Here is a 23,490-nt window from a genome sequence, read left to right on the forward strand (position 1 = left end):
CACTTATTTGAGTGCACTTTGACGTTCTGTTGCTTTTCTGTCAGAGCAGGTGTTGGTCACTCAGACGTGCATCATTTTTTTTTTACTCTGCCTTGCATGCAAGACTATTTGTCTGCAGCAAGACAACGGAAGTTTTAATTTGACTGTCAGTGGTGGAAAGCACCACTTTTAAACAGGGGAGCGACAGAAGCATTTTACAGACTGCACATGTCGCAGGGGCACAGATTAATGCACAGCACTTAACTCTGCGGAGCAGCTCTGCCCGATTCCCTCCGCATCGCCCCTTTGGTCCGGCTGGTTCAGTGGTACACAAGCAGCTGCTCGGACTGTCCTGTAGCCGCGCCTGCTTGCTCCCTCTCCACTAACTTTCTGCTGAACTTGCGGAAGGAAGTGAGTGAGTGTCGACTGGCAGGGGAGACTTTGAAACATGAGACCTGCTTGCTAAGCCAGTGCGGCAGATTAGAAAAGGCTTCACGGTTTAGGGGCCCTCCAGCGGACTGCAGCCACAGGCTGACTTCTGGCGGGTTGGCTTCGCTGAGAGATGCAGTCAGTCAAATAAGCAGACGGGGTAAGTCGGCAAACTTTACTTCCCACCCGAACCTCGGCAAGCGGGTTCGAGCCGGGACGAGGCCTCAGATTCCATCAGGCCGTCGGATGTCTCACTCTTTTATGAAGTGTTAGGTCTGAACTGTCTTTATCACATAAACACATCTCATCCTATTTCCCCCCCACCCCCCCCCCCCCCACCCCACCCCCGCCCCTAGATTAAACACAGACGATCTTTGTTGTTGAAGGGGATCTGTCAACTTGCATTCTTGGTCAATTTGCAGTCACTTTTGTTGCCAATCTGAATTTGATCTTGGAGACAAATGATCTTTGTACAGGTGCCGTGTCAGTCTGCTGCTGCTGGGCACATTCACCTCCCCCGCCATCCCCCACTGTGTGACACAATTCCCAGTATAAACACTGAGGGCAAATCCTTGTGACTGAAGTACTTCTCAAAAGATACAAGTGAGTTACTCACTGACAAGCTTGTTTCTACAGAGCTACCTCAACTACCCAGCTTCAATTAAAATCCCTAAAAATAACACGTGCAGTGATAAAGATCGACTTGCTGCTGAAATAAAGTCAAAATAGTGAGCCCAGATGGATCCACTATCCCCACACTTCCTTTAAGACCCTAGGAAGTAGGTCATCAGGCCCTGGGGTCTTGTCTGCCTTCAATCCCAATAGTCTGCTCAGTACTTTTTCCCCAGTGATGACGATTGTTCTAAGTTCCTCCCTTTCTATAACCTCTGCATTTCCTGTTACTATTGGGATGGTACTAGTGTCCTCCACCGTGAAAACTGAGGCAAAGTACTGATTTAGAGTCTCCACCAGCCATTTTGAAGACATCTCCCTGCAAGAGAAGGTACTGAGAGACTAAGTCAGTGTACAGATATCTCCCTGAGAGAGAGAGACTGAGAGACACCAGTCAATGTACAGATATCTCCCTGTGGCAGAGGGACTGAGAGACACCAGTCAGTGTACAGATATCTCCCTGAGAGAGAGACTGAGAGACACCAGTCAATGTACAGATATCTCCCTGAGAGAGAGAGAGACTGAGAGACACCAGTCAATGTACAGATATCTCCCTGAGAGAGACAGAGAGACACCAGTCAGTGTCCAGATATCTCCCTGTGGCAGAGGGACTGAGAGACACCAGTAAGTGTACAGATATCTCCCTGAGAGAGAGACTGAGAGACACCAGTCAATGTACAGATATCTCCCTGAGAGAGAGAGAGACTGAGAGACCAGTCAGTGTACAGATATCTCCCTGAGAGAGAGACAGAGAGACACCAGTCAGTGTACAGATATCTCCCTGTGGCAGAGGGACTGAGAGACACCAGTCAGTGTACAGATATCTCCCTGAGAGAGAGACTGAGAGACACCAGTCAATGTACAGATATCTCCCTGAGAGAGAGAGAGACTGAGAGACCAGTCAGTGTACAGATATCTCCCTGAGAGAGAGACTGAGAGACACCAGTCAGTGTACAGATATCTCCCTGTGGCAGAGGGACTGAGAGACACCAGTCATAGTACAGATATCTCCCTGAGAGAGAGACTGAGAGACACCAGTCAATGTACAGATATCTCCCTGAGAGAGAGAGACTGAGAGACACCAGTCAGTGTACAGATATCTCCCTGAGAGAGAGACTGAGAGACACCAGTCAGTGTACAGATATCTCCCTGTGGCAGAGGGACTGAGAGACACCAGTCAGTGTACAGATATCTCCCTGAGAGAGAGACTGAGAGACACCAGTCAATGTACAGATATCTCCCTGTGGCAGAGGGACTGAGAGACACCAGTCAGTGTACAGATATCTCCCTGAGAGAGAGACTGAGAGACACCAGTCAGTGTACAGATATCTCCCTGTGGCAGAGGGACTGAGAGACACCAGTCAATGTACAGATATCTCCCTGAGAGAGAGGGACTGAGAGACACCAGTCAGTGTACAGATATCTCCCTGAGAGAGAGAGAGACTGAGAGACCAGTCAGTGTACAGATATCTCCCTGTGGCAGAGGGACTGAGAGACAGCAGTCAGTGTACAGATATCTCCCTGAGAGAGAGAGAGACTGAGAGACCAGTCAGTGTACAGATATCTCCCTGTGGCAGAGGGACTGAGAGACACCAGTCAATGTACAGATATCTCCCTGAGAGAGAGAGAGACTGAGAGACACCAGTCAGTGTACAGATATCTCCCTGTGGCAGAGGGACTGAGAGACACCAGTCATAGTACAGATATCTCCCTGTGGCAGAGGGACTGAGAGACACCAGTCAGTGTACAGATATCTCCCTGAGAGAGAGACTGAGAGACACCAGTCAATGTACAGATATCTCCCTGAGAGAGAGAGAGACTGAGAGACACCAGTCAGTGTACAGATATCTCCCTGTGGGAGAGGGACTGAGAGACACCAGTCAGTGTACAGATATCTCCCTGAGAGAGAGACTGAGAGACACCAGTCAGTGTACAGATATCTCCCTGTGGCAGAGGGACTGAGAGACACCAGTCAGTGTACAGATATCTCCCTGAGAGAGAGACTGAGAGACACCAGTCAATGTACAGATATCTCCCTGAGAGAGAGAGAGACTGAGAGACACCAGTCAGTGTACAGATATCTCCCTGAGAGAGAGACTGAGAGACACCAGTCAGTGTACAGATATCTCCCTGTGGCAGAGGGACTGAGAGACACCAGTCAGTGTACAGATATCTCCCAGTGGCAGAGGGACTGAGAGACACCAGTCAATGTACAGATATCTCCCTGTGGGAGAGGGACTGAGAGACACCAGTCAGTGTACAGATATCTCCCTGAGAGAGAGACAGACTGAGAGACACCAGTCAATGTACAGATATCTCCCTGTGGGAGAGGGACTGAGAGACACCAGTCAGTGTACAGATATCTCCCTGAGAGAGAGAGAGACTGAGAGACACCAGTCAATGTACAGATATCTCCCTGTGGGAGAGGGACTGAGAGACACCAGTCAGTGTACAGATATCTCCCTGAGAGAGAGAGAGACTGAGAGACACCAGTCAGTGTACAGATATCTCCCTGAGAGAGAGACTGAGAGACACCAGTCAATGTACAGATATCTCCCTGTGGCAGGGGGACTGAGAGACACCAGCCAGTGTGCAGATATCTCCCTGTGGGAGAGGGACTGAGAGACACTAGTCAGTGTACAGATATCTCCCTGAGAGAGAGAGACTGAGAGACACCAGTCAGTGTACAGATATCTCCCTGAGAGAGAGAGAGACTGAGAGACACCAGTCAGTGTACAGATATCTCCCTGAGAGAGAGAGTCTGAGAGACACCAGTCAGTGTACAGATATCTCCCTGAGAGAGAGAGAGACAGAGAGACACCAGTCAGTGTACAGATACCTCCCTCTGGGAGAGGGACTGAGAGACACCAGTCAGTGTACAGATATCTCCCTGTGGGAGAGAGAGAGACAGAGAGACACCAGTCAGTGTACAGATATCACTCTGAGAGAGAGGGGACTGAGAGACAGCAGTCAGTGTACAGATATCACTCTGAGAGAGAGGGGACTGAGAGACAGCAGTCAGTGTACAGATATCTCCCTGAGAGACAGAGAGACAGAGAGACACCAGTCAGTGTACAGATACCTCCCTGTGGGAGAGGGACTGAGAGACACCAGCCAGTGTACAGATATCAGCCTGAGAGAGAGAGGGACTGAGAGACACCAGTCAGTGTGCAAAAATCACACTGAGAGAGAGGGGACTGAGAGACAGCAGTCAGTGTACAGATATCACCCCGAGAGAGAGATACTGAGAGACACCAGCCAGTGTACAGATATCTGCCTGAGAGAGATAGGGAGTGAGAGACACCAGTCAGTGTACAGATATCTCCCTGTGGCAGAGGGACTGAGAGACACCAGTCAGTGTACAGATAACTCCCTGAGAGAGAGAGAGACAGAGAGACACCAGTCAGTGTACAGATACCTCCGTGTGGGAGAGGGACTGAGAGACACCAGCCAGTGTACAGATATCTCCCTGAGAGAGAGAGACTGAGAGACACCAGTCAGTGTACAGATATCTCCCTGAGAGAGAGAGACTGAGAGACACCAGTCAGTGTACAGATATCTCCCTGTGGAAGAGAGAGAGACTGAGAGACACCAGTCAGTGTACAGATATCTCCCTGTGGGAGAGAGAGAGACAGAGAGACACCAGTCAGTGTACAGATATCTCCCTGAGAGAGAGAGAGACTGAGAGACACCAGTCAGTGTACAGATATCTCCCTGAGAGAGACAGAGACTGAGAGACACAGTCAGTGTACAGATATCTCCCTGTGGGAGAGAGAGAGTCTGAGAGACACCAGTCAGTGTACAGATATCTCCCTGAGAGAGAGCAACTGAGAGACACCAGTCAGTGTACAGATATCTGCCTGAGAGAGAGAGAGACTGAGAGACACCAGTCAGTGTACAGATATCTCCCTGTGGGAGAGAGAGAGACTGAGAGACACCAGTCAGTGTACAGATATGTCCCTGAGAGAGAGAGAATCTGAGAGACACAGTCAGTGTACAGATATCTCCCTGAGAGAGAGAGAGACAGAGAGACACCAGTCAGTGTGCAGATATCTCCCTGAGAGAGAGAGAGACTGAGAGACACCAGTCAGTGTACAGATATCTCCCTGTGGGAGAGAGAGAGACTGAGAGACATCAGTCAGTGTACAGATATCTCCCTGTGGGAGAGAGAGAGACTGAGAGACACCAGTCAGTGTACAGATATCTCCCTGTGGGGGAGAGAGAGGCAGAGAGACACCAGTCAGTGTACAGATATCTCCCTGTGGGAGAGAGAGAGACACACAGTCAGTGTACAGATATCTCCCTGTGGGAGAGAGAGAGACTGAGAGACACCAGTCAGTGTACAGATATCTCCCTGAGAGAGAGAGACTGAGAGACACCAGTCAGTGTACAGATATCTCCCTGTGGGAGAGAGAGAGACTGAGAGACACCAGTCAGTGTACAGATATCTCCCTGAGAGAGAGAGACTGAGAGACACCAGTCAGTGTACAGATATCTCCCTGTGGGAGAGAGAGAGACTGAGAGACACCAGTCAGTGTACAGATATGTCCCTGAGAGAGAGAGAGACTGAGAGACACAGTCAGTGTACAGATATCTCCCTGAGAGAGAGAAACTGAGAGACACAGTCAGTGTACAGATATCTCCCTGTGGGAGAGAGAGAGACTGAGAGACACCAGTCAGTGTACAGATATCTCCCTGTGGGAGAGAGAGAGACTGAGAGACACCAGTCAGTGTACAGATACCTCCCTGTGGGAGAGAGAGAGACTGAGAGACACCAGTCAGTGTACAGATATCTCCCTGAGAGAGAGAGAGAGACTGAGAGACACCAGTCAGTGTACAGATATCTCCCTGAGAGAGAGAGAGAGACTGAGAGACACAGTCAGTGTACAGATATCTCCCTGTGGGAGAGAGAGAGACTGAGAGACACCAGTCAGTGTACAGATATCTCCCTGTGGGAGAGAGAGAGACTGAGAGACACCAGTCAGTGTACAGATATCTCCCTGTGGGAGAGAGAGAGACTGAGAGACACCAGTCAGTGTACAGATATCTCCCTGTGGGAGAGAGAGAGACTGAGAGACACCAGTCAGTGTACAGATATCTCCCTGTGGGAGAGAGAGAGACTGAGAGACACCAGTCAGTGTACAGATATCTCCCTGTGGGAGAGAGAGAGACTGAGAGACATCAGTCAGTGTACAGATATGTCCCTGAGAGAGAGAGAGACTGAGAGACACAGTCAGTGTACAGATATCTCCCTGAGAGAGAGAAACTGAGAGACACAGTCAGTGTACAGATATCTCCCTGTGGGAGAGAGAGAGACTGAGAGACACCAGTCAGTGTACAGATATCTCCCTGTGGGAGAGAGAGAGACTGAGAGACACCATTCAGTGTACAGATACCTCCCTGTGGGAGAGAGAGAGACTGAGAGACACCAGTCAGTGTACAGATATCTCCCTGAGAGAGAGAGAGAGACTGAGAGACACCAGTCAGTGTACAGATATCTCCCTGAGAGAGAGAGAGAGACTGAGAGACACAGTCAGTGTACAGATATCTCCCTGTGGGAGAGAGAGAGACTGAGAGACACCAGTCAGTGTACAGATATCTCCCTGTGGGAGAGAGAGAGACTGAGAGACACCAGTCAGTGTACAGATATCTCCCTGTGGGAGAGAGAGAGACTGAGAGACACCAGTCAGTGTACAGATATCTCCCTGTGGGAGAGAGAGAGACTGAGAGACACCAGTCAGTGTACAGATATCTCCCTGTGGGAGAGAGAGAGACTGAGAGACACCAGTCAGTGTACAGATATCTCCCTGTGGGAGAGAGAGAGACTGAGAGACACCAGTCAGTGTACAGATATGTCCCTGAGAGAGAGAAACTGAGAGACACCAGTCTAACAACTGTCGTCATCATTCACTGTAAAATCAAAAGCTCCTCAGCCGACATCTTTCAATGAAACGATGTTTGAAACGTGCTCTGAGTGATGTGGCGCTCTGTGAGCTCTGCAAAGGGCCTCTCGGAAGCTAGAACGCTGGTCCCGTACGATGTTCTGTCTGTCGAACAGCAAGCTAAGGGGCATAAAATAGGTCACGAGATCCCGGATTCAGATTAAGCCGAGCTGTGACAAGAATTTCCTGTCTTGGTGGGGAATGGCTGTGAGGTGGATCAAAGTGACTCAAGTCTCGATCTCTGCTGAATGGGATGGTTTCGTCCCAAGTTGCACTCGCTTAGTCCTCATTCAGGGTCGGACAATTGCCTCTGACGGTCGTTCTTCCGAGCATCTTAAGGTTCTCCAAAGTTACAAACCAATGTGAGTTTGTTGGAATGTTTGCACAGACAAATGTCTCACAGTCACTCGAATTATTGTTTTGCAGATCACCATGGCAAACAGCCCACCACAACCATCCAGACTCCGCTGAAAATCCCCGCCCCCCACCCCCGCACTCGACTGCCCGTGACTTGGCGGGGGTGTCTCCCTTCTGGTACTTGACGATGGATAACTCTGAGTTGCCAAGTCCCACGGATCAGCCAGCCTCCCTGATCGATTCCGATAGTACAGGTGGAGGCGGCCACGTCGAAGACAGCACTGGGAGCGGTGCACAAGGCAACATTTTCAGCGTTGACATCTCCGGGTTCTTGGGATTCTTCGGTGCGGAGACACAGGCTGGCGGCGACTTCTTTGAACCCAACTCTCTCCAGGTCTCCGCCAGCCCAGGTGCGAGCGGGGCAGAGCCCGACCATTCCCCGCACGCGGGGGATGCCGACGGAGAACGGAACGACGATAACCACAGCGCGGACTGGACTTTCCGTTTGGAAAACAATAGCACGCCCGGTCGGAGTGAGAGTCCCGATTCGGAGCCAATATGGACCAGTGAGCTCCCAAGCAGCCAGTTTTGTGAGACCCCAGAACACAACGCGGGTGGCTCTCGTCAATCGGGGAGCATCAGTTCACTGGAAAGCGATGACTGCACACCTTGGGTACAAGCTGTGCTGCTGACCAATAGAGGCAAGGAGACAGAGAACCTGGGGAATGCTGGGGAAAGCACTGAGAGGCTCCTGAACAATTCAGACTGGATGCTAACCGAGAGCCCAAGTACGTCGGAGCCCTTAACTCCCTCAGTCAGTGAAGAAACCAATGAAGAGCTTTTGAAGGGTATCTCTGGAGGCTCAGTCCGAGTACCGGACGCCGCCACGTCGCCCGACGAGGTGATAATGGACCCCGCGGATGCTGTTTATTTGCAAAGCGACGTCTGGCATCAGAACCAAGCGTTTGTTCCGATTTCCGCCGCCGAAAGTCCCCCGGCTGAGTGCGAGGCGCCAGCGGATGAGACCGGCCCGGACTCTGCGGCAGTGCCCATGGACTGCGAGCCACCGAGCAATGCGGTGGCCGACCATGGGGGGGGTGAAGCTCTTGCAGGAAGCCACGACGGATCGAGCACACTGGATTTGGCGTCCTCCCTGCCCTCGTACTTTGCCTCAGTGCACAAGGAGCTTGTGGTCTGGACCAATGAACCAACCGAGATGGAGGTAATGGTCGCCGGGGATTTCACTGCATGGTGGATATGGCGCGGGGGGCACTTGGCAGTGCCATGGTGAGGTTTGCGGGGTTTGGTGAGGGTTCCCGGTTGGACGTTTGGCAGTGCCATGGCAATAACGCGGGAGCTTTCTCGTGCCATCTTGATGGTGATGGGGATTGGCAGTGCCAAGAGTAGGGGAGCAGGTGAGTTACCTTCGCACTGCCAACCCAAGCCTTGCATATGAACCTTTGACAACTGTGCCCGCTCAGCATAATGTTCAGTTAATGGAGGTTCCACCATTTGCCTATTTGACACTAACTCACAAAAATGCTTTGTAAAACCATTTGCTCCCCTTTTCGAAAGAATATATTTTATCCAATTGCCCGACTCATTAAAGCCGAGTTGTTTTCATGCTTTCGCAAAACCGGAACCACGAGGCGAATATTTCAATCCTTTCCTTCCTTCACCTCTTCAGTTCCCCTTGGCTTCTGCTAGACTTTGAGTCAGTCAACAATCGGTGGGGAAAGAGCAACAGGAAATGAGTGCGATCGAAAATCGAGATGCAGTGGTGGATCTGCATCAAAGGGAAGCCACAGCTGCAGCTCTGAGCGCCGTTTTGCCCTCCGCATTATTAGGAAGGATGTTGAGGTGACACCGAGAATGCACAGTGCAGATTCAGTGTTGTCTAGTCTGCGGCATTATAAATTCAATAGCAGGCCTGCAAAGTTGGGGCGGTCTTCGTTCGAGCAGGGATTATCGCCGATTGGAGAGGAGGTTTTTCAAAGTCCAAATCCCCTCTGCACCCTCTCCAAGGACCCTCGCATCCTTCCGAAAGTGCGGTGGCCAGAACTGCACGCAACACTCCAGTTGGGGCCCAGCCAGACCTTTAGAAAGATTCAGCCTTCTTATACCTCGAGCCTCGATTTTGTTAACCAGCCTTTTTTTTTGTGCGGTCAAACGCTTGCTCAAAAATCCATGAGAGGCAACATCCCATGGAATTCGCTACCACAGAAAGCAGTTGAGGCCAAAACATTGTATGTTTTCAAGAAGGAGTTAGATAGAGCTCTTGGGGTGAAAGGGATCAAAGTGTATGGGGGGAAAGCGGGAACAGGTTACTGAGTTGGATGATCAGCCAATGATCATGATGAATGGTAGAGCAGGCTCGAAGGGCCGAACGGCCTACTCCTACTCTCTACGTTTCACTGAAAAAACCCTTATCAATGATGGTCACAGCACAGAAGGAGACCATTCAGCCCTGTGTATCTGTGCTAGCTCTCGGTGAGAGCATCTCACCTAGTCCTACGTCCCCCTGTGAGAATTATCTAGCTCTCTTCACTGTGGAGCTTGAGTCACACATGGGTCAGACCAGGTAAGGATGGCTGATTTCCCTCCCAAATGGGGTTTTTAAGAGCAAGGCTGCCATTGGATGAGGTTTTAATTGCAGATATATCAATTTTTGCTATCGGCCATGGTGGGATTTGAACCCATGTCTCCCATCAATCCCTAAGAGTTAGTCAGAAATAAGCACACATTAATCGGTGATGGAGGGGGTGAATGTTTGTGGATGGTGTGCCAATCAAGTGGGCTGCTTTGTCCTGGATGGTGTCGAGCTTCCTGAGTGTTGTTGGAGCTGCCACCCATCCAGGCAAGTGGAGAGTATTCCATCACACTCCTGACTTGTGCCTTGTAGATGGGTGGACAGGCTTTGGGGAGTCAGGAGGTGAGTTACTCACTGCAGAATTCCCAGTCTCTAACCTGCTCTTGTATTTACATGGCTGGTCCAGTTCAGTTTCTGGTCAATGGTAGCCCCCAGGATAGTGGGGCATTCAGCGATGGTAATGGGGTGAAAAAAATGCCAGAATGAAGCTCCTATGAAGTCACAGGTGAAAGCCATTCACGCAATCCTTTTCACTTCCCGCAGGACACCATCTGTTTGGACTTTGGAAACCAGCTGTCTTCCAAAGGGCAGGAAGCTCTTTCCAGCTTCTGCATTCCGGGGAGCGCCTTAGCACCAGGTAAGCATTTGCCCCATATGCATTCTTACTTTGTCCTTCTGGCCACTGTTCACAGCCCCCGGTTGCCCTCTAATCCTGTCTCTGTGCTTTCCCCCCCCCCCCGCATGCGAAAGCCACCCCCCAGGACGCGCGCGACATGCCAGCGTCCGGAGAAATTCTCTTCCCCGCCAGCCAGGACCTGTTAGTTCGCGAGATTCTCGGAGAGTGGGCTTGCCAGGATCAAGGCGTCGGTGCGTCGGACAGCGGCCCGGCGCGGAACTCCGAATCCGCGGAGGCGTTGCTCTGCGGCGGCCTGGAGACAAGCCAGCCCCCCCTAGTGGCCAGCAGAGAGATGTGGAGCACGAGTACGGAGAGTCACCCGGCATCGCCCTCCGCTAAGGAGCACGAGGCGGCCGAATGTATGTCAACGGGTAAGACGGACCCAACGAGCTGGGACTCCGACGATAGCGATGAAAGCACGGGGGGGCTGCAACTGAACGAGTCGCCGGAGAAACAGGAAGAGGCGGAGACTGGAGCAACAGCAGACGCGCGAGCCGAGAAGTAAGGAAACCTAACCAATGGTATTGAGTCAAAGCTTACCTGCGACTGCGCTCGTGATAGTCAGGTTGTAACTTCTGCCGACTTAGCATCGCTCTGAAAATGGGCCACAGCCACGTCCAACGCCCGAAGGCCCTCTCCCTCCTGGTCCTCTTACACTCCTCATTTGTGGCTGTTCACCGGGAGTGGAGGTGCCCTCATGCCTCTGGTGGCGGGGGGGCTACCAGTCTGCCAGTGCGGGATGCCCTCCGGCTGGACTTCCAGGCGCAGGAGCCTGCCCACCGTCCTTGGTTGGAGGCTGCCGCTGACTTGGCTGTCTGGGTTTCTATTCAACCTCCCCTCAATCTCCTTTGCTCCAAGGAGAGCAACCCCCAGCTTCTCCAAGCTAACCTTGTCGCTAAAATCCCCCATCCCTGGGACCATTCTAGTAAATCTCCTCTGCACCCTCTCAAGGACCCTCACATCCTTCCAAAAGTGTGGCGACCAGAACTGGACGCAATTCTCCAGTTGGGGCCTAACCAGAGCGTTATAAAGGTTCAGCATAACCTCCCTGCTTTTGTACTCAATGCCCCAAAGGGGCAATAGCTGAAAGACGGGTAAAACATATACAATTGAGAACACCAGTGAAGCAGACAGCATAAAATCGATCCAGATAATTCGATGCGCGACTGGGGAGAAAAGGGATAAGTGGATACAAAGTGGACAGGTGCGGTTGACGTCAAAAGCCGGACGGCTCTTCCCAGATGCGAAGCCTCTGGAATTCTGCTGGCGTCAGGGAGGGCAGCTGGGACCACCGGCGGACTTTTACCTCCTTCTTAAAGTTATTTTTTTATTTGCCTTCACCTAGTGACGTCGCTCAGGGGGAATCCCAACCCGGAGGTGGGGCGGAAACGGGCGTCGCCGGGGCAACGACGGCCCTCAAGGTCCTCCTGGCCAACGGGAGCACGCCCGATCGCGAAGTCGCCAAGAGTTTGGCCTCCAAGCTTTACAACCTCGATGGGTTTACAAGGACGTGCGTGGCACCTTACTTGGGCAAGAAGTACGTAACTTTCCCATCTGTATTTTGCTTCTTACGGAAGTCGGGAAAAGGCGCCTCACTAAGTCCCGCCTCTTTCCATCTCTGTATCATGGCCCCTGCCTCGGCGGATCTATGACGGAAACCCTCGTCCATGCCTTCATCACCTTTTCCAGCGCACTCCTGGCTGGCCTCCCACTTCTCTCCGTAAACTTGAGATCAAATCTCTGCATGCCCTCCCCCACCCCCCCCCTCCCCTCCCCTCCCTATCTCTGTCATCTCCTCCAGCCCCACAACCCTCCGAGATATCTGCCCTCCTCCAATTCCGGCCTCTTGATTTTAATCGCCCCACCAAGACTTGCCTTCATCTCGCTTTCCTCCGTTAGGACACTCCCGAAAACCCACCAGGCTTTTAGTCGTCCGAACGAAGACCGTTTCGTACGGCTCCGTGTCATTTTGATGGTAACGCTCCTTGGGGCGCTTTATTCGATTGAAGTCTCTATGTAAAGATGAATTGATTTCATTTCCTCCGTCCCCCCCGCTAAAGAATCGGATCACAACTAAATCTCGATTGGATATTATTGTAAGGACCGTTAAATATATTCTGTTTAGTCATGTTAGAAGGTATTTGAGCGCTGGTGGGTGAATATATAGCAGAGCTAACAAACATCCCAGCATCTGACCTCCAGTCTCTGTTAGGATGTCGGACAGGGAACGTTACACATTAATGTGTTCACCATCCTCGGCGACCTGTGATTTGTGTGGCGACCGGGAACAATTGTGCTTTCGCTAAATTATCATTAATATTTCAAAGGCGCAACACTAACCTGTGTTGCCTGGAACAAGCAGAACTCATCTCTCTCTCCTTCTGCACCTTTCAGCACTGAATTCAGTCAGATAATGGCGGAGGAGTATCTGCATTTGTTTGACTTCAGTGAGATGGCACTGGACCAAGCTCTGAGGTAGGGAGACTCTGCGACGGCTTCTGAGCCCCGTGTTGTCGAAGCACCATTTTGTAGAACGACGATTTTTAAAGCCATGTTGAATTATCGACGCCGTGTGCATCTTTGTGACCCTGACTTCCTTGCCCCCCGCAGGAAATTCCTAAAGGCGTTTGTATTGACTGGAGAAACTCAGGAACGGGAACGAGTGCTAAATCACTTCTCCACGCGTTACAAGCAGTGTAACCCACATATCCTTCACAGCAGAGGTAAGCCGATCCTCACTTTAAAGCAAAGAGTTCCCTCAGTGCAGGTTGCTGATTTCTTTTCATTAAAAAAAGGATTTTCACCCCAACTAGTCCCAGCTGGAAAAGATCAGCGTTCAAACATATTGTCTCATCCAGGTCCCGGTTGGAAAAAGCTTAATTGCAACCGACGTACATTTCAAAGGCAGTGCCAGCAAATGAAACCATCGATTGACCAGTTGGCTGGTTGGGATTCCAATTGTATCACATTTAAACCTAGAACTAAAGAGAATAATGGTGATTTTTTTTTTTAAAAAACGCCCTTCCGACCTTTATCTCTTCTGTCCCCCATCTTTTGCAGATGCTGTTCACACCATAACCTGTGCAATCATGCTTTTAAACACAGACCTTCATGGCCAGGTAAGCCGTCTGGAGACCGGGTTACGGTTGCATGTAAGGGGTGAGAGATCGCGGACTATTCTTTCTGACCTTGCGTACAAAATCCCAGCTCCCAGTCTGGCGACTCACCACATGTGAGTGCAAAAGGTCTGAGCGTCAGATGTCGAGAATGCACTGCTACGACCAGGTGAAAAAGGGGTCTAGGGTTCCCTCTCAGCCTTCACCTGGTCTTACCGTAACAGGGTTTCATTTTAAACACCCCATGTTTTTAGCTCCCCCTTGGTGAATCCTCGTTCTCCGCTTTCCAATTATAAGGCAAAGAAACCAGCACAAACAAGCTTCCTTAGGTTTAAAGAAGAAAGGTTGAAATTTATTCAACTTAAACTCTAATTTGGTTGACGCCTACAGATATATCACGCTAGCATGTATACGCAAATGCAAATAGAGACAGAAAAGAGCAGAAGAAAAATAAAGTGGAAAAATTTGAGGCAATATCTGAAGAGTTTTCGTTACGGTTATTCGAGCTCTTCGAGTAGAGTCCTTGATTGTAGATAGATCTTGCTTTTCATTGGGGCCCAGTAGTCTTCTTAAACCTTGTTCGCTGGAGGAGACTTTTCCCTCTTGGGGTTCACGTGTCTTCAGTGGCTTGTGAGAAAGAGATGGGAGCAGACAGGAGTGATCTTCTCAGTCCAGGAGCGAACAGTCTTTTCTGAGTTCAAACTCTCTGTGGCTAGTTCAAAAAACCCTGGAACAGCCAGTTAGTCATGTGACCAGCTGGTTCACCCAGTCCTGGCCCCTGTGGCCCTGGAATGGGCTTTCCCACCCCCAACATGCCCGGTTATCAACATCCATTGTGGGTTGAATGTGTCAAGGAACGGTCCTTTGTCCCCACAAGCACCGTCTGTTAGTATGCAAATGTCCTCTCCAGCCACGGCTGATCTGTTCAACAAGTCATATCCTGGCTCCAGCAACAGTTCAAAATCAATACGACAAAATTAATATGCCTCATTCTTGGCCGTTGACGTCAGCACAGGACGAGACAGAGTGACATAGCTTTTTAAAATTCTTTCATGGGAGGTGGGCAAAAGCCAGCATTTGTTGCCCATCCCTTCGAGCCCTTGACAACAGAATGGCTTGCTTGACCCTTTCAGAGCGCAGTTAGGAGTCACACTGCTGTGTATCTGGATTCACATGTAGGCCAGACCAGGTAAGGATGGCAGATTTCCTTCCCTCAAGGGCATGGCTGAACCAGATGGGTTTTGACGACAACCGATGATAGTTTCGTGGCACCATTACCAGCTTTTTTGGAATTAATTCGTTGAATTTATCAATTCATTGAAATGTCTACCTGATTCAGGGCTCCAAGAATCTTTCTTTCACGGTTCATCCTGAGAGCCAGACGAAGGGGAGAGAAAATTAAATAAACATTTTTTCGGATATCTTTGCTCATTTTTGTACGTCCTGGCTGTTTTAGAATCTTGGGAAAAGTATGTCAAGCCAGGACTTCATCACGAACTTGGAAGGGATGAATGACGGGAATGATTTTCCAAAAGACATGCTGAAGGTAACAATTTCGATGTCTTTTTTTTCCCCTCCTCTCTCCTACGCGGTCGGTCCCACTCTCCACCCCCCCCCCCCCCCCGCCCCCGCTCGATCCCCCTACCCCTGCATGTCTATTTCTCTCAAGTGCCAATTTCCTCTTGAAGTTGTTTCTCATCTCCGCTTCCACCACCCACCTGGGCAGTGAGTTCCAGGTCATTACAGCCCGCTGCGTCAAAAGAAAATCTTCCTCGTATTTCCCCCTGTAGCCCTTGCACAAACTCCTTCAATCTATATCCCCTAGTCCTTGTACCATTAGTTAATGGGAACAGTTTTTCCTTGTTACCTCTCCGCAGATGTATGTTGCGCCTGTTGTCATAATACCCCATTAACAATATGAAGGATTATACCTCGGGGTTCTCAGTGTTCAGGTATCATTCTGTAAATTTGGTGCAAGCGGGGTATTCAACACTTGCATTAATATGTTAACCTGAGTTTTGCCGAAAACAGAGACGTTTTGTCGAAGCTCTCCGTCTTGCACTCATCAGGACAATTCGCAAGAATACCAATGTAAGGGAAAGCGACAGTACTCAAGTTCGGTGCGCCCAACCGACTATTAATATGCAAACCAGCGTCCAATTGTAATGACTTTCTCTCTTTCTGGATTCTAGGCTCTGTACCACTCAATAAAAAGCAAAAAGATGGAATGGGCCATGTGAGTAGATAAAAAAAAAACTCCTGGAAACTTGGGTTACCTCTTTCATAATAAAAGATTATCCTGTCCAATAAGCGGAAGGTAGATACCAAGCCCAGTGAGGGGGTGGAATAGAAACAGGGCAAAAGGTGAGATTGATGTCAGACGAGAGGTGATATAAGCGCCAAACGGCAGGTCATGGATGGGATAGGGACAGGATGCTGATTGTAATGGGAGTTGTGCTGAAGTGGGAAAGGGATGAGATTAGGACTGGGGTCACCCCGAAGTGATTAAAATGAGTGAACTGAGCGGTAACAAGAATTCTGACACTCCGCACGGAAGCACATAGGGTCAGAGTTCACCCTGATTTTCTTTGGTGATTCCAGAGATGAGGAGGAGCTGCAGAAATCCCTCGTGCCAAAGGGTGACGATTGTGGTAACGTGACTCGGGTCACGGACAAAGGCAGTCCCTTCCTGGAAGTCCCACAGGATCACAAAGCTGCCACCTACAAGCAAGGGTTCCTGAGTCGCAAAGTCCACGCAGACACCGACGGCAAAAAGAGTAAGTGATTCCACGTCCCGCCCCCGCTGTCAATGGGAAAGGCCTACAAAAGAGGGAGAGCAAAGCAGTCCTGCTGCCCGGCTCCCTCTCCCTGTTCCAGGGAGTTATGCCATATAAAGCTGTGGTTAGGCCACCAATAGAGTGCACCAACTGAGGAGGCTGTTCCCATTAGCTGTTGGTACAAGGGCTCCCTTGAAGGTTCTGGGTAGGTGATGCCAGGCGGGGTATGACCCGGAACTCGCTGCCCACAAGGGTGGTGGAAGCGGAGACCATCACTGACTTCGGAAGGAAACTGGATGGGCACTCGAGGGAAATAAACTTGCATGGGTTCGTGGGGATAGAACGGGGGAGTGGGGCTGATTGGATTGCCTGACAGAGAGCTGGCATGGGCGCGATGGGCCAAATGGACACTCTCTCTGCCGTTCCGACTAAAACCGAAAGAAACTAATTCCTATTGCCCCAACTATCTCCTACATTATCCTCGAACCCTCAGATATATCATCAAATGACCAATTACAGTCAGGGACAATTTGAAAACAATGAACCGCAGACAGCCAAACTACTTGACCTTTATTTCCGGTCCATCTTTGTCCTTTTCCATAACTACCTTAAATCTTACAGAGTTATGATCACTATTTCCAAAGTGCTCCCCCACTGACACTTCTACCACTTGCCCGGCTTCATTCCCTAGGATTAGGTCCAGTGCCGCCCCTTCTCTTGTCGGACTTTCTACGTGCTGGCTCAAAAAGCTCTCCTGGATGCACTTGAAGAATTCCGCCCCCTTTAAGCCTTTTGCACTAAGACTATCCCAGTTGATATTGGGGAAGTTGAAATCCCCTACTATTATTACCCTATTATTTTTACACCTCTCTGAAATGAAGCTTTAACTCCCGAAGGACTAGGAAGTTGGCTCACCTCGCGATGGGAAAAAGGCCCTGAAAGGCAGTCAAACTTGGACGGGCCTCGTGACCGTTCCTCACTCTCACCATCTTATTTTCCGCAGGGCCGTGGGGAAAAAGAAGCTGGAAAACCTTCTACGCTGTGCTAAAGGGGACAATCATCTATCTGCTGAAGGTAACGTGTCTCCGATATAACCCTTCCCCGCTGTATTATTGGTCTGCACCCTTGCTGCAATGGAATCAAACCTCACCACGCTCTCGAAGACCCTAAAACCAGGTGCGGGCATCGCGACGCACAATTATCCGTCCATGGGATGCGGGCATCACTGGCAAGGCCAGCATTTGGTGCCCATCCCTCTTTACCACCTGAGTGACCATTTAAGAGCAAACCATATTGCTGTGGGGCTGGAGTCATATATAGGCAGGTAAGGGTGGCAAATTGCCATCCCGGAAGGGCATTAGTGAACCAGATGTGTGAAGACATCGTGCCTGCCTGCCAGGCTATGGGGGGCATTGACCTGCGTGGTCTGCCTAACATTCAGGGAGTGAAGCTTTCGGTGCCGGGACGCGGAGAATTTCCTCTCTGAACACCCTGGCCGGACATGTCCTCCTGCTGACAACTCCCCTGCCCCCCTTCTCCTCCTCCCTCTTCCGGCAACTTTCCCTGCTCTGCATGGCCTCTGTTCATGCTCACGTCCTGCAGACTCTCAAAGCTCGGCCAACCTGTGGAAACCACCCGAAATGTGCCGACAGGTCGCAACAGGCAGGAGAAATCGGCCAGCAACTCGCCTGCAAGGAGGTCGATAGTCCTTCAAGTCGTGCAGGCAGGGTGGGCATCGCGTGGTTGACGTCACGATCTGGCATGCCTTAGACGTCAAGCGCGGGCGCGGTAACCCCCCCCATGTAGCCAAGGTGGCGTCTGCGTCCCCAGTGTGCGTACACCCTGCGACGTCTCGCTCGGAATGGGGAGGGCAGTCGTGGTGCCCAGAAAACGGGTGCTAACAAGCCCAATGTCGCCCCCTCCGCTTATACCCAGGCTTCGGGCCTGGGCGTACATTCAAGGCTGCGATAGATAGACGATTTTCTCATTGGTATCGCAGGACGAATACAGGCCGAACAAACAGTCATCAGAGGAGGCGATTAGTATTCACCACTCACTGGCCACCAAAGCCGCTGAGTACAACAAACGACCTCACGTCTTCCGTCTGAAGACTGCAGACTGGCGGATCTTTCTCTTCCAGGCTCAGTAAGTACCGCGCATGGTCTGGTGTGGTCAACCGTGTCAAAGGGTGCGGACAGGTCGAGGAGGACGAAGGGGGGATAGTTTGCCACAGTCATAGTCACATGGGGGTGGGATTTGTGACTTTGATAAGATCAGTACTGTGGCAGGGGTGGAGAGGGCGTGACGGGCGATAGGAGGGAATTGAGAGCACGAGCCAAGTTCAGGGCTAGGGCAGGAGGGGAGCGTGAAACATCTGCATTTGTGCTGCGTTGTCTCAGGTGAGGGGGCAACGGCGTTGTTTTGGTGAGTGGTGCTCTTCAGTTTTACCTGGAGGCTGATGGGATGAGACGTTACACGACGTAAAAGATGCCGTGTGTCCTGCCCAATATTTAACCCTCGATCAACAAACACATATAACTGATTATCTGGTCATTATCACATTGCTGTGTGCGGGAGCTTGCCGTGCACTGAGGCTCCCGATTGCAAAAGTGCTGACGCTTCAAAAGGACTTCAATGGCTTTAAAAGCATTTGATACATCCGGCGGTCATGAAGGGCACTTAATAAATGCAAGCCTTTCTTGGGAACAGTCACGGTTGCAGGACACCCGCCAATTGTGGAGTGTCCTCCAATTGCCCCTTCCCAAACCAATCGACAAGGCAAAAATGATCAGCTCTACAATAATACTATTTTCCCGCCGTTTCTATTAGAACTGCGGATCAGATGAATTCCTGGATTACCCGGATCAATCTAGTAGCGGCCATGTTTTCCTCGCCACCCTTCCCAGCAGCCATTGGATCTAAGAGGAAGTTCAGCCGTCCCATACTTCCGTCTGCAACCTCGAAACAGTCAGAGGTAAGGCCTCGCGCGCACTGAGTTCGATATAATTTAGCATTGGTCAGTTATTACCGTCAATGTCTCTTCCCTCCATCAAGTACTGGCGCGTCCAGAGTGGTAGTCATCATCCCCCGAGAGTCCATACCCACTGGTACACAGGTGCACAAGAGTGACGCTGTGTTGCCGTAACTGTCCGTCACTTGACACAATTTTCCCACTTTCTTGACCGCTTTTTTCCATCTCGCTCTCTCTCGCTCTTTGCCCTTCCATAGGCTCGTGTGCAATTTTTGTTGCTTTGCCCGCCTTTTATAACCTTATATTTCTTTCAGAAGGCACAGCTGGAATCTCACGATTCGATGTTACAGTCGATATTAGACGACCTTGAAGATCATCAAATGAACGCTCCGGACAAAAAGGGAAAAGCAAAGGAGTTTGAGGAGTACAAACTGAAGCAGGAATACTTTGAATACGAGGTAAGGCTTTCAAGTTTGAGATTTCGGCTATTAATTGCTGGATTTTGAGCTCATCGGCAGGTCAGCAGGCTGGCAGGTCAACTCGGTTGTTGAGTATGTTAAAGGTTGAGGTCGAGAGAGCCAGAATCTCATTGAATGGTGCAGCAGGCTCGAAGGGCTGAATGGCCTGCTCCTGCTCCCATTTCCTACATTCTTCTCTAAGTGCCTGGCCTGCTCGACCATTTCAGCGGGCGGTCAACCGTCGGCCGTGTTTGCTGTGGGTGTGGTGTGATGTAGCGGCCAGACCGGGTAAGGATGGCAGATTTCCCTCGCGGAAGTTAACGCGATTTTTTTTTTCAATTTACAATAATCTAGTTGTTTCTGATATCATCTTTTTATTGCAGATTTGTTTAATTAACTACATTTCAATTCTCTAACTGCCATGGTAGGATTTGATAGTCGGATATCTGCCTTACCCGGTCTGGCCGACATGTGAACTCCAGAGCTCACAGCAATGTGATTGACTCTTAACTACCCTCTGGAATGGCCGGGCAAGCCACTCAGTTCAGGGGCAGTTAGCGTCGGGCAATAAATGCCAGCCAACCCAGTGATGCCCACCAACTGTGGGCATTGACTCTCTCCGGCTGGATTTCCCAGTTAAACACGGTACTGCCACTTCTCAAATCCTTTTACTGTTTGCAGAAATGTCGCATTGAGACTTACGTGAAACTTCTGAAGCTTAGGTTGAATGAAGGCACTGATGACCTGGATAAACTGGAGGCACAGCTCTTTGATACGATCGAAGAAAAGAGCAGCACTTTGAAGAAATCCCACTCCAGTCCCTCCCTCAACCTGGAACAGGCCCCGGTTGTCAAGGTGAAGCGAAATGTGTCAGAACGCAGAACGTACAGGAAGATTATTCCAAACAGGCATCGGAAATTGTTATGAAAAAGCCTAGAAACAAAGATTTCATTAGAAAAAAAAAATACTGAGTGGGGTTGCTGTGAAAATCGGCCCCTGATAAACAAGTCTATGAAGGATGTCACGAAAAATAGTCTGGAAAATATTCGGGAACAACATGGGAGGGAAAGTCCTTTATTTTTGTATTTTTAACTGTGTACTTTAAAAATTGTTTGATAACTTAATGTTTATTGACGCACTTCCCGCTTTTTAAGCGCATCTCCTCCTGGTCGAATAGCACTGTAAAGCCATCCTTCTCCGGCTGTAGAACTGCTGACGAGTGCATCCCAAGCACTGCCCTGGAGTAGCACAGAAGCTATTGAGTCCTGTTGTACGCCGAGCATTTTGGGACGTATCTGATAGAGCGAGATTAAACAGGGTGTGAGGAGACGAGCATACAGGGACAGGGACAGGGACAGGGACAGGTACAGCCCCGTTGGGTTGAATGGCCTGTTTCTGTGCTGGAAGTTCAATTTGGGGACGTTGGTTGAGGTTCCCGTTGACTGTGACGCCCGCCAAGTTAGATGTCCGACCCTCATAGTAACTCCAGCAAGGAGTCGACACCTTCAGGCAGGAAGCACAAGAAAACGGAAGAAAAAATCTAGGTTTTAAAACAAGGAACTGCCCCCAGATAACTGCCCAGAGAAGCCAAGCAGAAGTCAACGTGCAAGGAAACCTCTAGCCTGGAGTGTCCAGCGAAAAGTATTAGCATATGTGCAATTTGGCCCTTTTTCTCTTTAATGAGTACAATTGTGGCTTGGCTCTGATTGGTCAAGGCATTGCCCCGAGGAGTGAGGCTGTCACTTATTTTGTTGAGCTGAAACAAGCGCGATGTTTGTACATGTTCTTTCTGTCCGCAAAGCTTTGACAACATGTCTCGCTTTTCAGCAATGCTCAAGTCCTGTACTACCAAACAACTCCAAGAAAAAGACCTTTTAGAGCAACAGAGACAAAAAATATTACGGACCTGCCAATATTTAATTAGCTACTTGTAAAGGCTGTTCTGACTATGGGTTAACAGTCCCAGACAGACTGGGCTGCAGGTAACACCGGGACAGTAACTGCACTGAGAAGGGTTCCCTCCCTGAAATATTGCCAAGCTACTATAACCAAAATGCTTCAAGCTGCTTTTTAAAAAAAAAAATATTTATTTAAAGCCCAGATTTGCTGACAGATATTTTTTTTCCAGTTTTTATTGTCTGCACTTTTTCCAGATGTTTTTTCAGGCTTGAGTTGTTTTATTTTTTATGAAACAATTTGCACGAAAACCCAATGATGGAATTCTAAGTCAACATTGGACATAATCCCAGCAGAGACGAGGAATGGGATTAATGTCGGAAATCTGCACCAGGTGAAGTGGAGAGCAAACATATACAAGTTAAAGGTTCGGATAGAGACTCCTTAGCTGTGTTGCCTGCTCATATTCTTTTGTCTGCTGACTGGATTGCCAATGCTCACAATTTAAGTGTGCAGAGATGGCAGTAAGGAATAGTACAGTTAGTGGGATCTCAAAAGATAAAACGGTTCGAGCAGAAAGGGTCCACTAGAGGGCAGCATTTTGCCTTTAGCTAGGAAGATACCAGTGTTCAAGTGCAAATAAAAAGAAACTAGAAATCTGAAATAGGAACAATGTTGGAAATTCACCCCCGAGCAAAGGCCAGGTTAACACTTCCTGTGCAGACCCTCCATCAGAATTGGAAATGGACTCCTCCTTCTGAAATGTTAACTCCTCAATTCTGCACCCACCTGCCGTGCATTTCCAGCATTCCCTTCTTTTTTTTGCATAAATGCGCAACTCAGGTCTTGAAATGATGTATTATATAATATTAAGCATTGCTGAAAATAGAGACAAGTTGTCGAAGTGCCTCATCTTGCCCTCCTCAAGACATTCCGCAAGAATAACCACTGTAAGGGAAAACAGCAACTTATACTGCAACTTACATCGTGGCAGAAGTTATTCTTGCGGATTGTCCCGATGAGTGCAAGACGAAAAGCTTCGACAAAATGTCTCTATTTGCGGCAATACTCAAGTTCTGTACTACTAAATGACTATAATATTAAGTATGCGATATTCAGATAAGAATATTTTGCAGCTGAACGAAAATGTGCCCTATTTTAGTCGAAAATGAATTGTGAAATTAGTGCCGTATAGTATTATGACATGAAAGCAGGAATTCTTTCACAAGATGACTATCGAATTGTTTGTTTTTTTCCAACTCCTTTTTATAGGTGACAGCAGTTGAAATAAATTGGAATGTTTTGTACATGTTGTCCGTGCATTTTCATTAAGACTGGTGTCCCTTTTTTGTGCAGCGCTGACAACCGTGGAGAATTCGCCCTTTTTTCTCAGCGCAGCTCTCTTCTACCATGAATAACGTGACTGAAACATTATTTTACTTTTAAAAAGGGGCACACACAACTGGAGACCCGCACCTCGAGGATAACACATTCCCCTGTGTTTTTACTTAAATCATGACAATGAACAGCTTATTTTTTATTTTATATTCATTCATGAGATGTGGGCGTCGCTGGCTAGGCCAGCATTTGCCGCCCATCCCGAATTGCCCTTGAGCTTGCGAGGCCA

General features: G+C 49.6%; 1 protein-coding gene across 1 annotated transcript; it reads left to right on the forward strand.

Moving 5' to 3' along the window:
- The first annotated feature begins 126 nt into the window (after positions 1-126).
- On the forward strand, positions 127-23,170 carry LOC137357127 (PH and SEC7 domain-containing protein 1-like). Its single transcript, XM_068023177.1, has 16 exons — positions 127-568; positions 7,449-8,601; positions 10,513-10,606; positions 10,720-11,146; positions 11,991-12,182; positions 13,040-13,120; positions 13,256-13,368; positions 13,706-13,764; positions 15,218-15,307; positions 15,954-15,997; positions 16,363-16,538; positions 17,542-17,612; positions 18,538-18,683; positions 19,368-19,512; positions 19,824-19,967; positions 20,649-23,170. The coding sequence occupies exons 2-16, from the start codon at positions 7,567-7,569 to the stop codon at positions 20,892-20,894; spliced, it is 3,063 nt and encodes a 1,020-aa protein (XP_067879278.1). The 5' UTR covers positions 127-568; positions 7,449-7,566; the 3' UTR covers positions 20,895-23,170.
- The last annotated feature ends 320 nt before the right edge of the window (positions 23,171-23,490 follow it).

Source organism: Heterodontus francisci, chromosome 47, assembly GCF_036365525.1.
Source record: "Heterodontus francisci isolate sHetFra1 chromosome 47, sHetFra1.hap1, whole genome shotgun sequence".
Classification (NCBI taxonomy): Eukaryota; Metazoa; Chordata; class Chondrichthyes; order Heterodontiformes; family Heterodontidae; genus Heterodontus; species Heterodontus francisci.

Coding starts and splice junctions, on each gene's coding strand:
- LOC137357127 (XM_068023177.1), top strand. CDS start 7,567: ATGGATAACTCTGAGTTGCCAAGTCCCACGGATCAGCCAGCCTCCCTG. Junction 13,765..15,217: donor ACACAGACCTTCATGGCCAG/GTAAGCCGTCTG, acceptor TGGCTGTTTTAG/AATCTTGGGAAAAGTATGTC. Junction 15,308..15,953: donor TTCCAAAAGACATGCTGAAG/GTAACAATTTCG, acceptor TCTGGATTCTAG/GCTCTGTACCACTCAATAAA.